Source organism: Schistocerca americana, chromosome 3 (assembly GCF_021461395.2).
Source record: "Schistocerca americana isolate TAMUIC-IGC-003095 chromosome 3, iqSchAmer2.1, whole genome shotgun sequence".
In the NCBI taxonomy this organism is placed as follows: Eukaryota; Metazoa; Arthropoda; class Insecta; order Orthoptera; family Acrididae; genus Schistocerca; species Schistocerca americana.
Window position 1 is genome coordinate 530,704,358 of NC_060121.1, and position 21,429 is coordinate 530,725,786.

The window sequence follows — 21,429 nt, forward strand, 5'->3', positions numbered from 1 at the left end:
GCTCAAGTAGCTGTGTACTTGCAAAGGCACTTTTTTTCTCTTGGGAGGCAGAGTGTCTTTCAGAAGGTGTGGATATGTATCATTTGTGAGGTTTACAGCAACTATGGAAATGATGTGGAACAAATAAAAGCTACCAGCTACCAATGTCATTCTTGTCATAGAGAATGGTGGTAATCTTGGGCAAGGAACTACAAAGTGTCATACATTGGTATGTATTGTACAGGGTGTTATGTGATGTGAGTAAAGTGTCCTCTAATATGAGAATAATTCAATTCTGAATGTGTGTTCATTAGTGTGTCATTGCTTTTTATTGTATTAGGTTGTGTATCCTGTAATTTTTCATTATGATTTCACCCTCCATATGTAGTGCAGATGGAATGTTACTGTATGTTCATTAGTGTAAAAGCTGTTCGTATTTGTTGTAAATAGGTTGGCTTACTTTCATAGAGGAAACACACTTTTTTTTTAGACTTGGGTTACAAGTTATTAATGTTCAACCTGCCATGAGGTTACTCTTGCAGTGTGGTTATTATTCCAAATACAACTTGGTTGTATGGTAAAGAAAGGTCAAAGTTAGGGATTCTGCCAATTAAATGTCTAAGTAGCACAAAATATTTATAAATAATCAGTCGGAAAAAAATAAACACCCTATATGAAGGTAGAAATAACAAATATCTGAATAGTAGAAAATCCTCTTTATACTTCTAGAACAGGGATTTCTATTCTGTATAAATTTGTAGGGCAAGGGATGTAAGAAAATACATCAATATATCAGCATGGCAAATTGCTGTCCTTGGTCATAAATGCAAAGTAGAGTAAATTAATTCTAAACTGTATGAAAGACACACACAGCATACTATTTACTGACAGCTGATAGGTAGACTTCATCTTATTTAATCTCTTATGTACTGCCTTGTGCACAATGTTTCTCATTCTGTATGATATTTTTATACACACTGTGTAACTTCAGTGGTACATGGATATGTATGTATGTTAAACACATGTAATACCTTACATATCTGTGAACAGAAATGTTTTTTGATGTTGTTATAATGTGGTCATCTTGCTGTGAATTTTGTTTCAAGATGTTCTCAAACATAGTGTTAAAAGGTTGTCAATAACAGTGTGTCACTATGGCATCATTGTTAGTTCCAACTATTTATGAGTTGATAAAATGTTTTGATTGCCAAGGCTAGGAGTTGATAAGAGTTCATTCCTACGTGAGGTAAGTTTTTCTTACTGAAGATTTTGTGAGTTGTACGTGTGAAAGGGAGCGCCAACAAGTTTTTATAAAATTTAATAATTAAACCCAATAAACCCCAATACAGCCACTTGAAGTATTATGAAAAATAAACAAAACTGTTTCCTTAAATAATTTGAAGTGCAAGTAATGTAAACAAAGGTATAAAAGATGAGAATTGTTCCCTTTGTATTGTGCTGGATATTGAAAATGTGGAAGCCCACAGCATGTAGACTAGACTTTTTATTGCCATTTGGGGGGAAAAACTGGATGATTAAATATTGAAAAATATGATTTATACTGTAAGAATAAAAATTTGGGAAGTGTAAAGATGGGTCTTTTGCTAATCTGCAGATTTTTCAACTTCTGTTCTTCAGACAGTTTTTGAATGATTCACTGTGTGCACACTTTATTGTGACCTAGTTCCACCGCGTTAATGATTTGACAGCTTCCATAACTGAAACTGACCCAAGAAGCAAGTTTTCTTTAGTTGGCCGGGCTCTTGTAGATCCAATTTTTCACCTGCATACATTTGTTTTTGCTTGTGGGTTTGATGTTAAATGTGTACCAAGTAGGAAATTCTTTATGGCTGCATGTATTTTGTAACTTGGAACTTTATATGTAGAGAGAATAATGATGATGTGTGATTCTCAGAAGTAGGCATTTTAATATACATATTTGTAGTTAAATCTATCATTTTCACCCAAAAAATATTACTTACAGCATATGTTCTGAAACTTCATTGGCTAGATATTAAATGCTTGTACTTTTTCTTTCTAGAGAAATTATTCAACTGGTAGGGGAAGTTGGTAATAAGGAAGCTGAGACCACAGGTATTCTGTTGGAGCACGGACTTGATGTTACTCCATATTCAGATGATATGAAAGGTTATTTCCCTCAAGCACCGTACCATATCAGCGAAGAGGAAATACAAAAACGAGTTGATTTGAGGTAGATTTGTTACAAATATCTTTAAAGTACTTCACTTAGATCAAGTGTTTGAAAGCCTTGAAATTTGACTTTTCTCATTCCAGGAAGGAGTGCATTTTCACTATTGATCCAAAGACTGCGAAAGATCTGGATGATGCTGTCTCGTGTAAATTACTGGAAAATGGAAATTTTGAAATAGGAGTTCATATTTCAGATGTTACACACTTCTTAACAGCAGAGACTCCTTTGGATGACATTGTTTCAAAGAAAGCTACCAGTGTATATCTTGTTGATGCGGTAAGTAACACCAAACAAGCAGTTTTAATCAAACTAGAGAATGACATTACATTTCATTTATGCTTGTTTATGCTCATAATGTTGGTACTATGTGAGAAACATTTACCACAGACAAATTGATGGTGTGACCAGTGAACTATTGGACAGGGTGGTTGTCACTGTTGCTAAGCAGGAAGACATGAGGCACAGAAGACTACAGATTAGTGAAGAAAACAGTACTTTAGCAGAATAGATGGACATAGTAATTTTTTGTGGAAAGATTAACAGAGCTGATGAATTAATTGGTTTTGTTTAATTAAATTTTGTTTAAGAAATTTTGTGTAAAAGTAATTGATACAAGGTCAAAACTGTGTTATCAGTCCTTCAGTTACCATGACAGAGTCCCTAATTTTTTTGTAATATAAGGTTGTAAATTTCATACAAACTTTGTGTTAACACCATACTTACAAAGAACAGACCAGTGCCATTTGTGTCTTTTCCATGAGCATAGCTTCTCCATTAACACATAAAAACTAATAAGCTCTTTTTTGTCACTTGCATCACTGTTGCGTCAACAGGAAAACATTCAGATCCTCTATCTGAATCTGACACGTATTTCTCAAGAAGTAGTGAAGACCTGTTTCTTTGTTTGTGAAGTCAGGTGGTCTTTAAATCAGACGGTACAGGCTAAACTTTAAATATAAACTGGTATTGTGTTTAACTGAACTTTTATTTCAAATTCTCTACAGTTTTCGTATTATGTGAAAAAATGTATTTCAGGTTCATCACATGCTCCCAAAAGAACTGTGCATGCTATGCTCTCTATTACCTGGTGAAGATAAATTGACATACTCTGTAATATGGGAAATGACTCCAAATGCTGAAATACTGTCTCAGCGTTTAACACGTTCTGTCATAAATTCCTGCTCACAACTTGCTTATGAACATGTTCAGGTATGTGACAGTTGCTAATTAGCTTTTACTTTAAGAGATAATTACCAGATTTCATGAGATGATGGGGGTAAACAATGTTTCACACTAGAAGATATGTATTTACAGAAATGTTTGGTTTCTGGTATTGTGTAGCGGGTGTGGAGAGACTTTGGCTTCTTGTAGTTATTGGTTAGAATATTTCGCTGACTGTTGGGTAAACGCAAGTTTCTGTGCCAGCTTTATCTTTACATGTCCTACACTGCTAAACAGTTGCTAACATGTTATTGTGTTGTAATTTTTGTTAACATGGACAGTGGGATAAAAGAAGACCATGTGGACAGTTAGTCATGATACTGATGTCATGTACATAATGCAACAAGAGTTCTCCATCATAATTTTTTTTTATGTATTGGTATACTGGGATTCTGCTAAGAACATTGCACTGTGCCAATCAAGGTGTTCAGTAGAAAGCTGCAGTCTGGTGGGCAGAGGGTGCATGTTAGTGAAATCCATTACATAGTCTCCATAGCATATAGTCTGATTCTGTGCAGTTGTTGTGAAAATGTCTTGGTGAAATGCAGATGCTTGCAGCATTAAGAAGTTTGGGAGGTATTTGTAAAACAGTGGCAAATCTGTTTATATTCAGCTTGCTGTGCACATTTTCTGATGTGTAATGTCCCTATTCCTCATGCAACAGCGGTTTCCTACACTCCTTTACATTTAATGTCATTCCCACCATACTTACAGTTATGATGAAACCATTATCTAAACCTTAATGATCATAACACTCAAATCATATTAATCATAGCATTACAACTATTTTATTCTGCTTATGACCATTTCCTGGGATCAAGGGATACAAATTGACTATGGAATAAGATTTGACGACATTAGTGCATGCACTAATAGAACAGATTATATGTCTGTGTCATCACCCAAGTAGTTTGTGCAGATGCATTGCTGCAAAAAAGCAGTAGACAAGTCAGTAGTGAGTCAGCATGATTTGCCTTCGCTGTTTCCAGATGCCATGAATTCACTATGAAACAATGGCTCTCTTTCTGATTTGTATTCATATGGGATGCAGAAGTGTAATTGGGCCTGTAACAGGAACTACTGTGTACTTTTAACACATGCACTTGCAGTGAATTTGGCCAGCAACTGTCATTATTACTAACATGGCAATAGCAAATTTCAGCACGCACACACACATTGATCCTGTACTTTGTAGGCCTATAATCATATTATTGGGAATTTGAATGATTGCGGCTGAATGACTTCGTGGGGGACAGCATTACAGTCACATTCAGGAACTAATGGTTACTGTATTAGTATTTTTAACAATTTTTTTTCCTGATACATTAATATTTATATTCTTACTTCACTGGTTTTGGCCATATCAGGCAGCCATCTTCAGATATAAAAAGAAAAAAGGATGAAGCTTGTACATAATTTTATGAAAATATTGTGAAAAGAATAGATTGTTACTTCTACATCTCCACATCTATATATATTCTCTGCAAACCACCGTGAAGTGCTTGGCAGAGGGTACGTCCCATTCTACCAGTTATTAGATTTTCTTCCTGTTGCATTCATGTATGGAGTGCAGGAAGAATAATTGTTTGAATGCTACTGTGTGTGCAGTGATAATTCTAATCTTATCCTCATGATCCCTGTGTGAGCAATATGTAGTTAGTTGTATATTCCTATAGTCATCATTTAAAGCCAGCTCTTGCAACTTTGCTCATAGACTTTCTCGAGATAGATGTAAATAACCTTCAGTAATCTCCCAGTTCAGTTCCTTTAATTTCCCTGTGACGTTCTCCACAAACTAAACAAACCTCTAACCATTTGTGCTGCACTTCTCTGTATACATTCAATATCCCCAGTTAGTCCTGTTTGGTAAGGGTCCCACACACCTGAGCAGTATTCTAGAACCAGTTGCGCAAGTAACTGTCAATGTCAATGAAATACACCAACAAAAAAAAAAGTGATCGTATGCCATTGTTGACCAGAAGGCCTCATGCGGGGAAGTTCGGCCGCCGTATTGCAAGTCCTTCGGCGACTTGCGAGTCAATGATGATGAACACACAACACCCAGTCATCACGAGGCAGAGAAGATCTCTGACCCGCCGGGAATCGAACCCGGGACCCCGTGCGCGGAAGCGAGAACGCTACCGCAAGACCACGAGCTGCGGACATTCACCAACAGCCACGTGTCTTAAGATGTGGTAGCCTTCAAAATAAAATAAAATAACATCTTAAGATACATGGCTGTTGGTGAATTTCATTGACATTGACATTTACTTAACCAGCGGTGTCCATGATGGACCAACAGAGGCTAGTTGCACAAGTGATTTGTAAGCTATCTCCTTTGTAGACTGATTGCTTTTCACCGATATTCTACCAACAAACCGAAGTTACTAGTAACTGCTTCATCCACGACTGAGCCTATGTGATCATTCCATTTCATCTCCCTATAAAGTGTTACACCCTGGAAGTCATATGATTTGGCCAATTCCAACTGTGACTCATTGATATTATAGTCATAGGATACTATGTTTTTTCTTTTTGTGAAGTGAAGTGCACAATTTTACATGTATGAAAATTTAAAGCAAGTTGCCAATCTTTTGACCACTTTGAAATCTCATCAAAATCTGACTTGCTATATATGCAACTTCTTTCAGACAACACTTCATCATAGATAATTACATTATCTGCAAAAAAATCTGAGGCACTATTGATATTGCATGCGAGGTCATTAATATAAAAGATGAACAGCAAGGGTCTCAACACACTTCCCTGAGAAACACCTGATGTTACTTCTACACCTTATGGTGTCTCTCCATCCAAGGTAACATTCTGTGCCCTCACTACCAAAAAGTCCTCAACCCAATCACAAATTTCACTTGATACCCCATATCATTGTACTTTTGAAAATAAGCATAAATGTGGTGCTGAGTCAAAGGCTTTTCGAAAATAAAAAAATACTGTGTATACGTGCCTACCTTCATCCTAAGCTTTCAGTGTGTGATGAGAAAAGTGCGAGTTGGGTTTCACGTGATTCATGTTTTCAGAATCCATGTGTTTTGGCATTGAGGAGGTTATTCTGTTCGATTGTGACAATATTATGGAAACTTGAGTAATGATAAATGATGTATTGTAATCCAACAACATTTATTCAAAATGTGCTACCAGTTTTGACACCAAATAGTGTCAGCTTCAGGCTCCAAGTGTAACCTGCCATTGGCAATTGAACCGCAATGACAGTGATCAGCAGAGTCCTCGTTTCAAAACACTATGACTTATTGAGCATGTATGCCAGCAAGTGCAACCAACAAAGTTGTGTGCAGCGGGATGAAAATCAACTGGATGAGTAGGAAACACAAACTTGTAATGTTTGGATACAGCTTTAGTACTGTTCCCAGCCGGCCATTGTGGCCGAGCGGTTCTAGGCACTTCAGTCCGGAACCACGCGACCGGTACGGTCACAGGTTCGAAACCTGTCTGGGGCAGGGATGTGTGTGATGTCCTTAATTTAGTTAGGTTTAAGTAGTTCTAAGTTCTAGGGGACTGATGACCTCAGATGTTAAGTCTCATAGTGCTCAGAGCCATTTGAACCAGTACTGTTTTCTTTGACACAGTCATGTTGTTCAAATATCTGGGTGTAACAATTTTTAACGTTGTGCAGCCCTGTCAGTAACTGTGATAATTGACCATGCAGCACGTCAGCCTCAGTTGCAAATAGAAACCAAACTTTACCCAGGTTTCAGCCAAAATAATTTGGCCTTCTTCAGAAGCAAGTGACACTGAACTACTGCATGCCAAAGTTTGGCCATGTCAAGTATAAAACTGTAGCACCATAGTTACTAGTCATAATCTGCATGCAGTTCCGGTGCAACTCTCACGGCCTACCAACCTCGTCCACACAGTGGGGCCTGCTGTTTCTCTTCAGCCCAAGTAATGTAGATTGTGACTGGTTACTACGGTGCTACAGTTTTATACTTGACATGGCCAAACTTTGGCATGCAGTAGTTTAGTGTCGCTCACTTCTGAAGAAGGCCAAATTATTTTGGCTGAAACCTGGGTAAAGTTTGGTTTCTATTTGCAACTGAGGCTGACTTGTTACATGTTCATCTGGGTGTAACGTTGGAAAGTGATATGAAATGGAACAAACATGTGAGGACTATGGTAGGAAAGACGAATGGTAAACTTTGGTTTGTTGGGAAAATTCTAGAAAAGTAGGGTTCATATGTAAAGGTGACTGCATATAGGTTGCTAGTGCGACCTATTCCTGAGTACTGCTCATGTGTTTGAATCTGTACCAGGTTGGATTAAAGGAAGACATCGAAGCAATTCAGAGGTGGATTGATAGATTTCTTTCTGGTAGGTTCAAACAACACACGTGTTACAGAGATTCTTCAGGAATTCAAATGGGAATTCCTGGAGGGAAGGCGACATTTTTTTCGAGGAACACTATTGAGAAAACTTACAGAACTGCCATTCGAAGCTGACTGCAGAACAGTTATGTTGCCTCCAGCATACATCGTGCGTAGGGACCATGAAGATCAGATAGGGAAAATTAGGACTCATATGGAGGCATGAACCATGAACCTTGCCATTGGTGGGGAGGCTTGCATGCCTCAACGATACAAATAGCCGTACTGTAGGTGCAACCACAATGGAGGGGTATCTGTTGAGAGGCCAGACAAATGTGTGGTTCCTGAAGAGGGGCAGCAGCCTTTTCAGTAGTTGCAGGGGCAACAGTCTGGATGATTGACTGATCTGGCCCTGTAACACTAACCAAAGCGGCTTTGCTGTTGTGGTACTGCGAACGGCTGAAAGCAAGGGGGAACTACAGCCATAATTTTTCTCGAGGGCATGCAGCTTTACTGTATGATTAAATGATGATGGCGTCCTCTTGGATAAAATATTCCGGAGGTAAAATAGTCCCCCATTCGGATCTCTGGGTGGGGACTACTCAAGAGAACGTCGTTATCAGGAGAAAGAAAACTGGCGTTCTACGGATCGGAGCGTGGAATGTCAGATCCCTGAATTGGGCAGGTAGGTTAGAAAATTTAAAAAGGGAAATGGATAGTTTAAAGTTAGATATAGTGGGAATTAGTGAAGTTCGGTGGCAGGAGGAACAAGACTTTTGGTCAGGTGAATACAGGGTTATAAATACAAAATCAATTAGGGGTAATGCAGGAGTAGGTTTAATAATGAATAAAAAAAATAGGAGTGCGGGTAAGCTACTACAAACAGCATAGTGAACGCATTATTGTGGCCGAGATAGACACGAAGCCCACGCCTACTACAGTAGTACAAGTTTATATGCCAACTAGCACTGCAGATGATGAAGAAATTGATGAAATGTATGATGAGATAAAAGAAATTATTCAGGTAGTGAAGGGAGACGAAAATTTAATAATCATGGGTGACTGGAATTCGACAGTAGGAAAAGGAAGAGAAGGAAACGTAGTAGGTGAATATGGCTTGGGGCTAAGAAATGAAAGAGGAAGCCACCTGGTAGAATTTTGCACAGAGCATAACTTAATCACAGCTAACACTTGGTTCAAGAATCATGAAAGAAGGCTGTATACATGGAAGAACCCTGGAGATACAAGAAGGTTTCAGATAGATTATATAATGGTAAGATAGAGATTCAGGAACCAGATTTTAAATTGTAAGAGATTTCCAGGGGCAGATGTGGACTCTGACCACAATCTATTGGTTATGAACTGTAGATTAAAACTGAAGAAACTGCAAAAAGGTGGGAATTTAAGGAGATGGGACCTGGGTAAACTGAAAGAACCAGAGGTTGTACAGAGTTTCAGGGAGAGCATAAGGGAACAATTGATAGGAATGGGGGAAAGAGATACAGTAGAAGAAGAATGGGTAGCTTTGAGGAATGAAATAGTGAAGGCAGCAGAGGATCAAGTAGGTAGAAAGACTAGGGGTAGTAGAAATCCTTGGGTAACAGAAGAGATACTGAATTAAATTGAGGAAAGGAGAAAAAACAAAAATGCAGTAAGTGAAGCAGGCAAAAAGGAATACAAACGTCTCAAAAATGAGATTGACAGGAAGTGCAAAATGGCTAAGCAGGGATGGCTAGAGGACAAATGTAAGGATGTAGAGGCTTATCTCACAAGGGGTAAGATAGATACTGCCTACAGGAAAATTAAAGAGACCTTTGGAGAAAAGAGAACCACTTGCATGAATATCAAGAGCTCTGATGGAAACCCAGTTCTAAGCAATGAAGGGAAAGCCGAAAGATGGAAGGAGTATGTAGAGGTTCTATATAGGGGCGATGTTATTGAGGACAATATTATGGAAATGGTATGGAATGGAATGGAGGTAGATGAAGATGAAATGGGAGATATGATACTGCGTGAAGAGTTTGGCTGAGCACTGAAAGACCTGAGTCAAAACAAGGCTCCAGGAGTAGACAACATTCCATTAGAACTACTGACAGCCTTGGGAGAGCCAGTCCTGACAAAACTCTACCATCTCATGAGCAAGATGTATGAGACAAGAGAAATTCCCTCAGACTTCAAGAAGAATATAATAATTCCAATCCCAAAGAAAGCAGGTGTTGACAGATGTAAAAATTATCGAACTAACAGTTTAATAAGTCACAGCTGCAAAATACTAACGCGAATTCTTTACAGACGAATGGAAAAACTGGTAGAAGCCGACCTCGGGGAAGATCACTTTGGATTCCGTAGAAATGTTAGAACACGTGAGGCAATACTGACCCTACGACTTATCTTAGAAGAAAGATTAAGGAAAGGCAAACCTATGTTTCTAGCATTTGTAGACTTAGAAAAAGCTTTTGACAATGTTGACTGGAATGCTCTCTTTCAAATTCTGAAGGTGGCAGGGGTAAAATACAGGGAGCGAAAGGCTATTTACAATTTGTACAGAAACCAGATGGCAGTTATAAGAGTCGAGGGGTACGGAAGGGAGTAAGACAGGGTTATAGCCTCTCCCCGATACTATTCAATTTGTATATTGAGCAAGCAGTAAAGGAAACAAAGGAAAAGCTCGGAGTAGGTATTAAAATCCATGGAGAAGAAATAAAAACTTTGAGGTTCGCCGATGACATTGTAATTCTGTCAGACAGCAAAGGACTTGGAAGAGCAGTTGAACGGAATGGACAGTGTCTTGAAAGCAGGGTATAAGATGAACATCAACAAAAGCAAAACGAGGTTAATGGAATGTAGTCGAATTAAGTCGGGTGATGCTGAGGGAATTAGATTAGGAAATGAGACACTTAAGTAGTAAAGGAGTTTTGCTTTTTGGGCAGCAAAATAACTGATGATGGTCGAAGTAGAGAGGATATAAAATGTAGACTGGCAATGGCAAGGAAATCGTTTCTGAAGAAGAGAAATTTGTTAACATCGAGTATTGATTTGAGTGTCAGGAAGTCGTTTCTGAAAGTATTTGTATGGAGTGTAGCCATGTATGGAAGTGAAACATGGACGATAAATAGTTTAGACAAGAAGAGAATAGAAGCTTTCGAAATGTGGTGCTACAGAAGAATGCTGAAGATTAGATGGGTAGATCACATAACTAACAAGGAGGTATTGAGTAGAATTGGGGAGAAGAGGAGTTTGTGGCACAACTTGACTAGAAGAAGGGATCAGTTGGTAGGACATGTTCTGAGGCATCAAGGGATCACCAATTTAGTACTGGAGGGCAGCGTGGAGGGTAAAAATCGTAGAGGGAGACCAAGAGATGAATACACTAAGCAAATTCAGAAGGATGTAGGCTGCAGTAGGTACTGAGAGATGAAGAAGCTTTCACAGGATAGAGTAGCATGGAGAACTGCATCAAACCAGTCTCAGGACTGAAGACCACAACAACAACATGGAGGCATATAGACAGTCATTTTTTCTTTGTTCTATTTGTGAGTGTAACAGGAAAGGAAATGACTAGTAGTGGTAAGGGGTACCATCGGCCATGCATCAAGGTGGATTGCAGAGTATCGATGTAGGTGTAGAGATATACAACATTGGGATCTTATTCTCATTCAGTTATGGGATTGCAATGTGACTTTTCACTTAGCTTAATTTGATGTATCTACCTCTACATCTGCATGACTACTGTGCAGCTCACAATTAATTGCCTGGCAGAGGGTTCATCAAACCACCTACAATCTATTTCTCTAGTGTTTCACTCTTGAACATTGTGGGGAAGAAAAAAAAATGAATACTTAAGTTTTTCTGGTGGAGGTTTGATTTCTCTCATTTTATTATGATGATCATTTTTCTATAATTAGGTGGGCACCAAAAATGTATTTTTACATTTGGGGGCAAAAAGTTGCTGATTGATATTTCATGAAGAGATCTCACTGTAGCAAAAAACACCTGTCTTTTAATAATTACCATCCCAATTCATGTATCAAATCTGTGCACCAACTCACTTCTTTTGCGATAATACAACGTCACACCCCTCCATCAATCCTATGTGATGCAGGTCTCATACAGCACAGTAATACTCGAAAAGAGGACGGCCAAGCATAGTGTAGGAGTCTCTGTAGTAGATCTGTTTTGTCTTCTAAGTATTTTGCCAATAAAACACAGTCTATGGTTTGCTTTCCCCACAACATAATCCATGCGATCATTCCAATTTAACTTGTTCCTCATTGTTATCCTTAGGTATTTAATTGAATTGACAGCCTTTAGGTTTGTGTGATTTATCGTGTAATCATATTTTAATGGATTCCTTTTAGTACTCACAGGATGACCTCACAATTTTCATTCCTTAGATTCAATTGCAGTTTTTTACACCATACGGATATCTTCTCTACATCATTTTACAATTGGTTTTGATATTCTAATGGCTTTACTAGACGATGAATGGTTGCATGATTTGTGAATAATCTAAGAGGGCTGCTCAAATTGTCTCCTAAATTGTTTATATAATTTAGGAACACTTCATTGTGGAACACCAGACATCACTTCTGTTTTACTCATTGACTTTCCATCAGTTTCTACAAACTGACCTTTCTGACGGGAAATCACGAATTCAGTTGCACAAGTGAGATGATACTCCATAGGCATGCAATTTGTGTAGAATTCACTTGTATGGAAAGGTGTTAAGTGTTCTGGAAATCTAGATATATAAAATAATTTGAATCTCCTGTTGATAGCACTCTTTACTTCCCGTGAATAAAGAGCCAGTTGTGTTTCACAAGAATGATATTTTCTGATTCTGTGCTGATTATTTGTCCCTAGATAATTTTGTTCAAGATAATTCACAATTTTCAAAAGCACTAAGTGTTCTAAAGCCCTACTGCAAATCAACATCAGTGATATGGGTGTATAATTCAGCAGATTACTCTTATTTCTTTTCTGGCTGTTTCCAGATGCCATGAATTCACTATGAAACAATGGCTCTCTTTCTGATTTGTATTCATATGGGATGCAGAAGTGTAATTGGGCCTGTAACAGGAACTACTGTGTACTTTTAACACATGCACTTGCAGTGAATTTGGCCAGCAACTGTCATTATTACTAACATGGCAATAGCAAATTTCAGCACGCACACACACATTGATCCTGTACTTTGTAGGCCTATAATCATATTATTGGGAATTTGAATGATTGCGGCTGAATGACTTCGTGGGGGACAGCATTACAGTCACATTCAGGAACTAATGGTTACTGTATTAGTATTTTTAACAATTTTTTTTCCTGATACATTAATATTTATATTCTTACTTCACTGGTTTTGGCCATATCAGGCAGCCATCTTCAGATATAAAAAGAAAAAAGGATGAAGCTTGTACATAATTTTATGAAAATATTATGAAAAGAATAGATTGTTACTTCTACATCTCCACATCTATATATATTCTCTGCAAACCACCGTGAAGTGCTTGGCAGAGGGTACGTCCCATTCTACCAGTTATTAGATTTTCTTCCTGTTGCATTCATGTATGGAGTGCAGGAAGAATAATTGTTTGAATGCTACTGTGTGTGCAGTGATAATTCTAATCTTATCCTCATGATCCCTGTGTGAGCAATATGTAGTTAGTTGTATATTCCTATAGTCATCATTTAAAGCCAGCTCTTGCAACTTTGCTCATAGACTTTCTCGAGATAGATGTAAATAACCTTCAGTAATCTCCCAGTTCAGTTCCTTTAATTTCCCTGTGACGTTCTCCACAAACTAAACAAACCTCTAACCATTTGTGCTGCACTTCTCTGTATACATTCAATATCCCCAGTTAGTCCTGTTTGGTAAGGGTCCCACACACCTGAGCAGTATTCTAGAACCAGTTGCGCAAGTAACTGTCAATGTCAATGAAATACACCAACAAAAAAAAAAGTGATCGTATGCCATTGTTGACCAGAAGGCCTCATGCGGGGAAGTTCGGCCGCCGTATTGCAAGTCCTTCGGCGACTTGCGAGTCAATGATGATGAACACACAACACCCAGTCATCACGAGGCAGAGAAGATCTCTGACCCGCCGGGAATCGAACCCGGGACCCCGTGCGCGGAAGCGAGAACGCTACCGCAAGACCACGAGCTGCGGACATTCACCAACAGCCACGTGTCTTAAGATGTGGTAGCCTTCAAAATAAAATAAAATAACGTCTTAAGATACATGGCTGTTGGTGAATTTCATTGACATTGACATTTACTTAACCAGCGGTGTCCATGATGGACCAACAGAGACTAGTTGCACAAGTGATTTGTAAGCTATCTCCTTTGTAGACTGATTGCTTTTCACCGATATTCTACCAACAAACCGAAGTTACTAGTAACTGCTTCATCCACGACTGAGCCTATGTGATCATTCCATTTCATCTCCCTATAAAGTGTTACACCCTGGAAGTCATATGATTTGGCCAATTCCAACTGTGACTCATTGATATTATAGTCATAGGATACTATGTTTTTTCTTTTTGTGAAGTGAAGTGCACAATTTTACATGTATGAAAATTTAAAGCAAGTTGCCAATCTTTTGACCACTTTGAAATCTCATCAAAATCTGACTTGCTATATATTCAACTTCTTTCAGACAACACTTCATCATAGATAATTACATTATCTGCAAAAAAATCTGAGGCACTATTGATATTGCATGCGAGGTCATTAATATAAAAGATGAACAGCAAGGGTCTCAACACACTTCCCTGAGAAACACCTGATGTTACTTCTACACCTTATGGTGTCTCTCCATCCAAGGTAACATTCTGTGCCCTCACTACCAAAAAGTCCTCAACCCAATCACAAATTTCACTTGATACCCCATATCACTGTACTTTTGAAAATAAGCATAAATGTGGTGCTGAGTCAAAGGCTTTTCGAAAATAAAAAAATACTGTGTATACGTGCCTACCTTCATCCTAAGCTTTCAGTGTGTGATGAGAAAAGTGCGAGTTGGGTTTCACGTGATTCATGTTTTCAGAATCCATGTGTTTTGGCATTGAGGAGGTTATTCTGTTCGATTGTGACAATATTATGGAAACTTGAGTAATGATAAATGATGTATTGTAATCCAACAACATTTATTCAAAATGTGCTACCAGTTTTGACACCAAATAGTGTCAGCTTCAGGCTCCAAGTGTAACCTGCCATTGGCAATTGAACCGCAATGACAGTGATCAGCAGAGTCCTCGTTTCAAAACACTATGACTTATTGAGCATGTATGCCAGCAAGTGCAACCAACAAAGTTGTGTGCAGCGGGATGAAAATCAACTGGATGAGTAGGAAACACAAACTTGTAATGTTTGGATACAGCTTTAGTACTGTTCCCAGCCGGCCATTGTGGCCGAGCGGTTCTAGGCACTTCAGTCCGGAACCACGCGACCGGTACGGTCACAGGTTCGAAACCTGTCTGGGGCAGGGATGTGTGTGATGTCCTTAATTTAGTTAGGTTTAAGTAGTTCTAAGTTCTAGGGGACTGATGACCTCAGATGTTAAGTCTCATAGTGCTCAGAGCCATTTGAACCAGTACTGTTTTCTTTGACACAGTCATGTTGTTCAAATATCTGGGTGTAACAATTTTTAACGTTGTGCAGCCCTGTCAGTAACTGTGATAATTGACCATGCAGCACGTCAGCCTCAGTTGCAAATAGAAACCAAACTTTACCCAGGTTTCAGCCAAAATAATTTGGCCTTCTTCAGAAGCAAGTGACACTGAACTACTGCATGCCAAAGTTTGGCCATGTCAAGTATAAAACTGTAGCACCATAGTTACTAGTCATAATCTGCATGCAGTTCCGGTGCAACTCTCACGGCCTACCAACCTCGTCCACACAGTGGGGCCTGCTGTTTCTCTTCAGCCCAAGTAATGTAGATTGTGACTGGTTACTACGGTGCTACAGTTTTATACTTGACATGGCCAAACTTTGGCATGCAGTAGTTTAGTGTCACTCACTTCTGAAGAAGGCCAAATTATTTTGGCTGAAACCTGGGTAAAGTTTGGTTTCTATTTGCAACTGAGGCTGACTTGTTACATGTTCATCTGGGTGTAACGTTGGAAAGTGATATGAAATGGAACAAACATGTGAGGACTATGGTAGGAAAGACGAATGGTAAACTTTGGTTTGTTGGGAAAATTCTAGAAAAGTAGGGTTCATATGTAAAGGTGACTGCATATAGGTTGCTAGTGCGACCTATTCCTGAGTACTGCTCATGTGTTTGAATCTGTACCAGGTTGGATTAAAGGAAGACATCGAAGCAATTCAGAGGTGGATTGATAGATTTCTTTCTGGTAGGTTCAAACAACACACATGTTACAGAGATTCTTCAGGAATTCAAATGGGAATTCCTGGAGGGAAGGCGACATTTTTTTCGAGGAACACTATTGAGAAAACTTACAGAACTGCCATTCGAAGCTGACTGCAGAACAGTTATGTTGCCTCCAGCATACATCGTGCGTAGGGACCATGAAGATCAGATAGGGAAAATTAGGACTCATACGGAGGCATGAACCATGAACCTTGCCATTGGTGGGGAGGCTTGCATGCCTCAACGATACAAATAGCCGTACTGTAGGTGCAACCACAATGGAGGGGTATCTGTTGAGAGGCCAGACAAATGTGTGGTTCCTGAAGAGGGGCAGCAGCCTTTTCAGTAGTTGCAGGGGCAACAGTCTGGATGATTGACTGATCTGGCCCTGTAACACTAACCAAAGCGGCTTTGCTGTTGTGGTACTGCGAACGGCTGAAAGCAAGGGGGAACTACAGCCATAATTTTTCTCGAGGGCATGCAGCTTTACTGTATGATTAAATGATGATGGCGTCCTCTTGGATAAAATATTCCGGAGGTAAAATAGTCCCCCATTCGGATCTCTGGGTGGGGACTACTCAAGAGAACGTCGTTATCAGGAGAAAGAAAACTGGCGTTCTACGGATCGGAGCGTGGAATGTCAGATCCCTGAATTGGGCAGGTAGGTTAGAAAATTTAAAAAGGGAAATGGATAGTTTAAAGTTAGATATAGTGGGAATTAGTGAAGTTCGGTGGCAGGAGGAACAAGACTTTTGGTCAGGTGAATACAGGGTTATAAATACAAAATCAATTAGGGGTAATGCAGGAGTAGGTTTAATAATGAATAAAAAAAATAGGAGTGCGGGTAAGCTACTACAAACAGCATAGTGAACGCATTATTGTGGCCGAGATAGACACGAAGCCCACGCCTACTACAGTAGTACAAGTTTATATGCCAACTAGCACTGCAGATGATGAAGAAATTGATGAAATGTATGATGAGATAAAAGAAATTATTCAGGTAGTGAAGGGAGACGAAAATTTAATAATCATGGGTGACTGGAATTCGACAGTAGGAAAAGGAAGAGAAGGAAACGTAGTAGGTGAATATGGCTTGGGGCTAAGAAATGAAAGAGGAAGCCACCTGGTAGAATTTTGCACAGAGCATAACTTAATCACAGCTAACACTTGGTTCAAGAATCATGAAAGAAGGCTGTATACATGGAAGAACCCTGGAGATACAAGAAGGTTTCAGATAGATTATATAATGGTAAGATAGAGATTCAGGAACCAGATTTTAAATTGTAAGAGATTTCCAGGGGCAGATGTGGACTCTGACCACAATCTATTGGTTATGAACTGTAGATTAAAACTGAAGAAACTGCAAAAAGGTGGGAATTTAAGGAGATGGGACCTGGGTAAACTGAAAGAACCAGAGGTTGTACAGAGTTTCAGGGAGAGCATAAGGGAACAATTGATAGGAATGGGGGAAAGAGATACAGTAGAAGAAGAATGGGTAGCTTTGAGGAATGAAATAGTGAAGGCAGCAGAGGATCAAGTAGGTAGAAAGACTAGGGGTAGTAGAAATCCTTGGGTAACAGAAGAGATACTGAATTAAATTGAGGAAAGGAGAAAAAACAAAAATGCAGTAAGTGAAGCAGGCAAAAAGGAATACAAACGTCTCAAAAATGAGATTGACAGGAAGTGCAAAATGGCTAAGCAGGGATGGCTAGAGGACAAATGTAAGGATGTAGAGGCTTATCTCACAAGGGGTAAGATAGATACTGCCTACAGGAAAATTAAAGAGACCTTTGGAGAAAAGAGAACCACTTGCATGAATATCAAGAGCTCTGATGGAAACCCAGTTCTAAGCAATGAAGGGAAAGCCGAAAGATGGAAGGAGTATGTAGAGGTTCTATATAGGGGCGATGTTATTGAGGACAATATTATGGAAATGGTATGGAATGGAATGGAGGTAGATGAAGATGAAATGGGAGATATGATACTGCGTGAAGAGTTTGGCTGAGCACTGAAAGACCTGAGTCAAAACAAGGCTCCAGGAGTAGACAACATTCCATTAGAACTACTGACAGCCTTGGGAGAGCCAGTCCTGACAAAACTCTACCATCTCATGAGCAAGATGTATGAGACAAGAGAAATTCCCTCAGACTTCAAGAAGAATATAATAATTCCAATCCCAAAGAAAGCAGGTGTTGACAGATGTAAAAATTATCGAACTAACAGTTTAATAAGTCACAGCTGCAAAATACTAACGCGAATTCTTTACAGACGAATGGAAAAACTGGTAGAAGCCGACCTCGGGGAAGATCACTTTGGATTCCGTAGAAATGTTAGAACACGTGAGGCAATACTGACCCTACGACTTATCTTAGAAGAAAGATTAAGGAAAGGCAAACCTATGTTTCTAGCATTTGTAGACTTAGAAAAAGCTTTTGACAATGTTGACTGGAATGCTCTCTCTCAAATTCTGAAGGTGGCAGGGGTAAAATACAGGGAGCGAAAGGCTATTTACAATTTGTACAGAAACCAGATGGCAGTTATAAGAGTCGAGGGGTACGGAAGGGAGTAAGACAGGGTTATAGCCTCTCCCCGATACTATTCAATTTGTATATTGAGCAAGCAGTAAAGGAAACAAAGGAAAAGCTCGGAGTAGGTATTAAAATCCATGGAGAAGAAATAAAAACTTTGAGGTTCGCCGATGACATTGTAATTCTGTCAGACAGCAAAGGACTTGGAAGAGCAGTTGAACGGAATGGACAGTGTCTTGAAAGCAGGGTATAAGATGAACATCAACAAAAGCAAAACGAGGTTAATGGAATGTAGTCGAATTAAGTCGGGTGATGCTGAGGGAATTAGATTAGGAAATGAGACACTTAAGTAGTAAAGGAGTTTTGCTTTTTGGGCAGCAAAATAACTGATGATGGTCGAAGTAGAGAGGATATAAAATGTAGACTGGCAATGGCAAGGAAATCGTTTCTGAAGAAGAGAAATTTGTTAACATCGAGTATTGATTTGAGTGTCAGGAAGTCGTTTCTGAAAGTATTTGTATGGAGTGTAGCCATGTATGGAAGTGAAACATGGACGATAAATAGTTTAGACAAGAAGAGAATAGAAGCTTTCGAAATGTGGTGCTACAGAAGAATGCTGAAGATTAGATGGGTAGATCACATAACTAACAAGGAGGTATTGAGTAGAATTGGGGAGAAGAGGAGTTTGTGGCACAACTTGACTAGAAGAAGGGATCAGTTGGTAGGACATGTTCTGAGGCATCAAGGGATCACCAATTTAGTACTGGAGGGCAGCGTGGAGGGTAAAAATCGTAGAGGGAGACCAAGAGATGAATACACTAAGCAAATTCAGAAGGATGTAGGCTGCAGTAGGTACTGAGAGATGAAGAAGCTTTCACAGGATAGAGTAGCATGGAGAACTGCATCAAACCAGTCTCAGGACTGAAGACCACAACAACAACATGGAGGCATATAGACAGTCATTTTTTCTTTGTTCTATTTGTGAGTGTAACAGGAAAGGAAATGACTAGTAGTGGTAAGGGGTACCATCGGCCATGCATCAAGGTGGATTGCAGAGTATCGATGTAGGTGTAGAGATATACAACATTGGGATCTTATTCTCATTCAGTTATGGGATTGCAATGTGACTTTTCACTTAGCTTAATTTGATGTATCTACCTCTACATCTGCATGACTACTGTGCAGCTCACAATTAATTGCCTGGCAGAGGGTTCATCAAACCACCTACAATCTATTTCTCTAGTGTTTCACTCTTGAACATTGTGGGGAAGAAAAAAAAATGAATACTTAAGTTTTTCTGGTGGAGGTTTGATTTCTCTCATTTTATTATGATGATCATTTTTCTATAATTAGGTGGGCACCAAAAATGTATTTTTACATTTGGGGGCAAAAAGTTGCTGACTGATATTTCATGAAGAGATCTCACTGTAGCAAAAAACACCTGTCTTTTAATAATTACCATCCCAATTCATGTATCAAATCTGTGCACCAACTCACTTCTTTTGCGATAATACAACGTCACACCCCTCCATCAATCCTATGTGATGCAGGTCTCATACAGCACAGTAATACTCGAAAAGAGGACGGCCAAGCATAGTGTAGGAGTCTCTGTAGTAGATCTGTTTTGTCTTCTAAGTATTTTGCCAATAAAACACAGTCTATGGTTTGCTTTCCCCACAACATAATCCATGCGATCATTCCAATTTAACTTGTTCCTCATTGTTATCCTTAGGTATTTAATTGAATTGACAGCCTTTAGGTTTGTGTGATTTATCGTGTAATCATATTTTAATGGATTCCTTTTAGTACTCACAGGATGACCTCACAATTTTCATTCCTTAGATTCAATTGCAGTTTTTTACACCATACGGATATCTTCTCTACATCATTTTACAATTGGTTTTGATATTCTAATGGCTTTACTAGACGATGAATGGTTGCATGACTTGTGAATAATCTAAGAGGGCTGCTCAAATTGTCTCCTAAATTGTTTATATAATTTAGGAACACTTCATTGTGGAACACCAGACATCACTTCTGTTTTACTCATTGACTTTCCATCAGTTTCTACAAACTGACCTTTCTGACGGGAAATCACGAATTCAGTTGCACAAGTGAGATGATACTCCATAGGCATGCAATTTGTGTAGAATTCACTTGTATGGAAAGGTGTTAAGTGTTCTGGAAATCTAGATATATAAAATAATTTGAATCTCCTGTTGATAGCACTCTTTACTTCCCGTGAATAAAGAGCCAGTTGTGTTTCACAAGAATGATATTTTCTGATTCTGTGCTGATTATTTGTCCCTAGATAATTTTGTTCAAGATAATTCACAATTTTCAAAAGCACTAAGTGTTCTAAAGCCCTACTGCAAATCAACATCAGTGATATGGGTGTATAATTCAGCAGATTACTCTTATTTCTTTTCTGGCTGTTTCCAGATGCCATGAATTCACTATGAAACAATGGCTCTCTTTCTGATTTGTATTCATATGGGATGCAGAAGTGTAATTGGGCCTGTAACAGGAACTACTGTGTACTTTTAACACATGCACTTGCAGTGAATTTGGCCAGCAACTGTCATTATTACTAACATGGCAATAGCAAATTTCAGCACGCACACACACATTGATCCTGTACTTTGTAGGCCTATAATCATATTATTGGGAATTTGAATGATTGCGGCTGAATGACTTCGTGGGGGACAGCATTACAGTCACATTCAGGAACTAATGGTTACTGTATTAGTATTTTTAACAATTTTTTTTCCTGA

General features: G+C 38.9%; 1 protein-coding gene across 1 annotated transcript in view; it reads left to right on the forward strand.

Moving 5' to 3' along the window:
* LOC124607412 (DIS3-like exonuclease 2) overlaps nucleotides 1–21,429 on the forward strand; it is a 198,625-nt gene that overhangs the window by 69,860 nt on the left and 107,336 nt on the right. Inside the window, exons 8-10 of the mRNA XM_047139737.1 lie at nucleotides 2,021–2,191; nucleotides 2,275–2,467; nucleotides 3,227–3,400. Coding sequence (XP_046995693.1) covers nucleotides 2,021–2,191; nucleotides 2,275–2,467; nucleotides 3,227–3,400 — 538 coding nt within the window. The remainder of the gene's footprint in view (nucleotides 1–2,020; nucleotides 2,192–2,274; nucleotides 2,468–3,226; nucleotides 3,401–21,429) is intronic.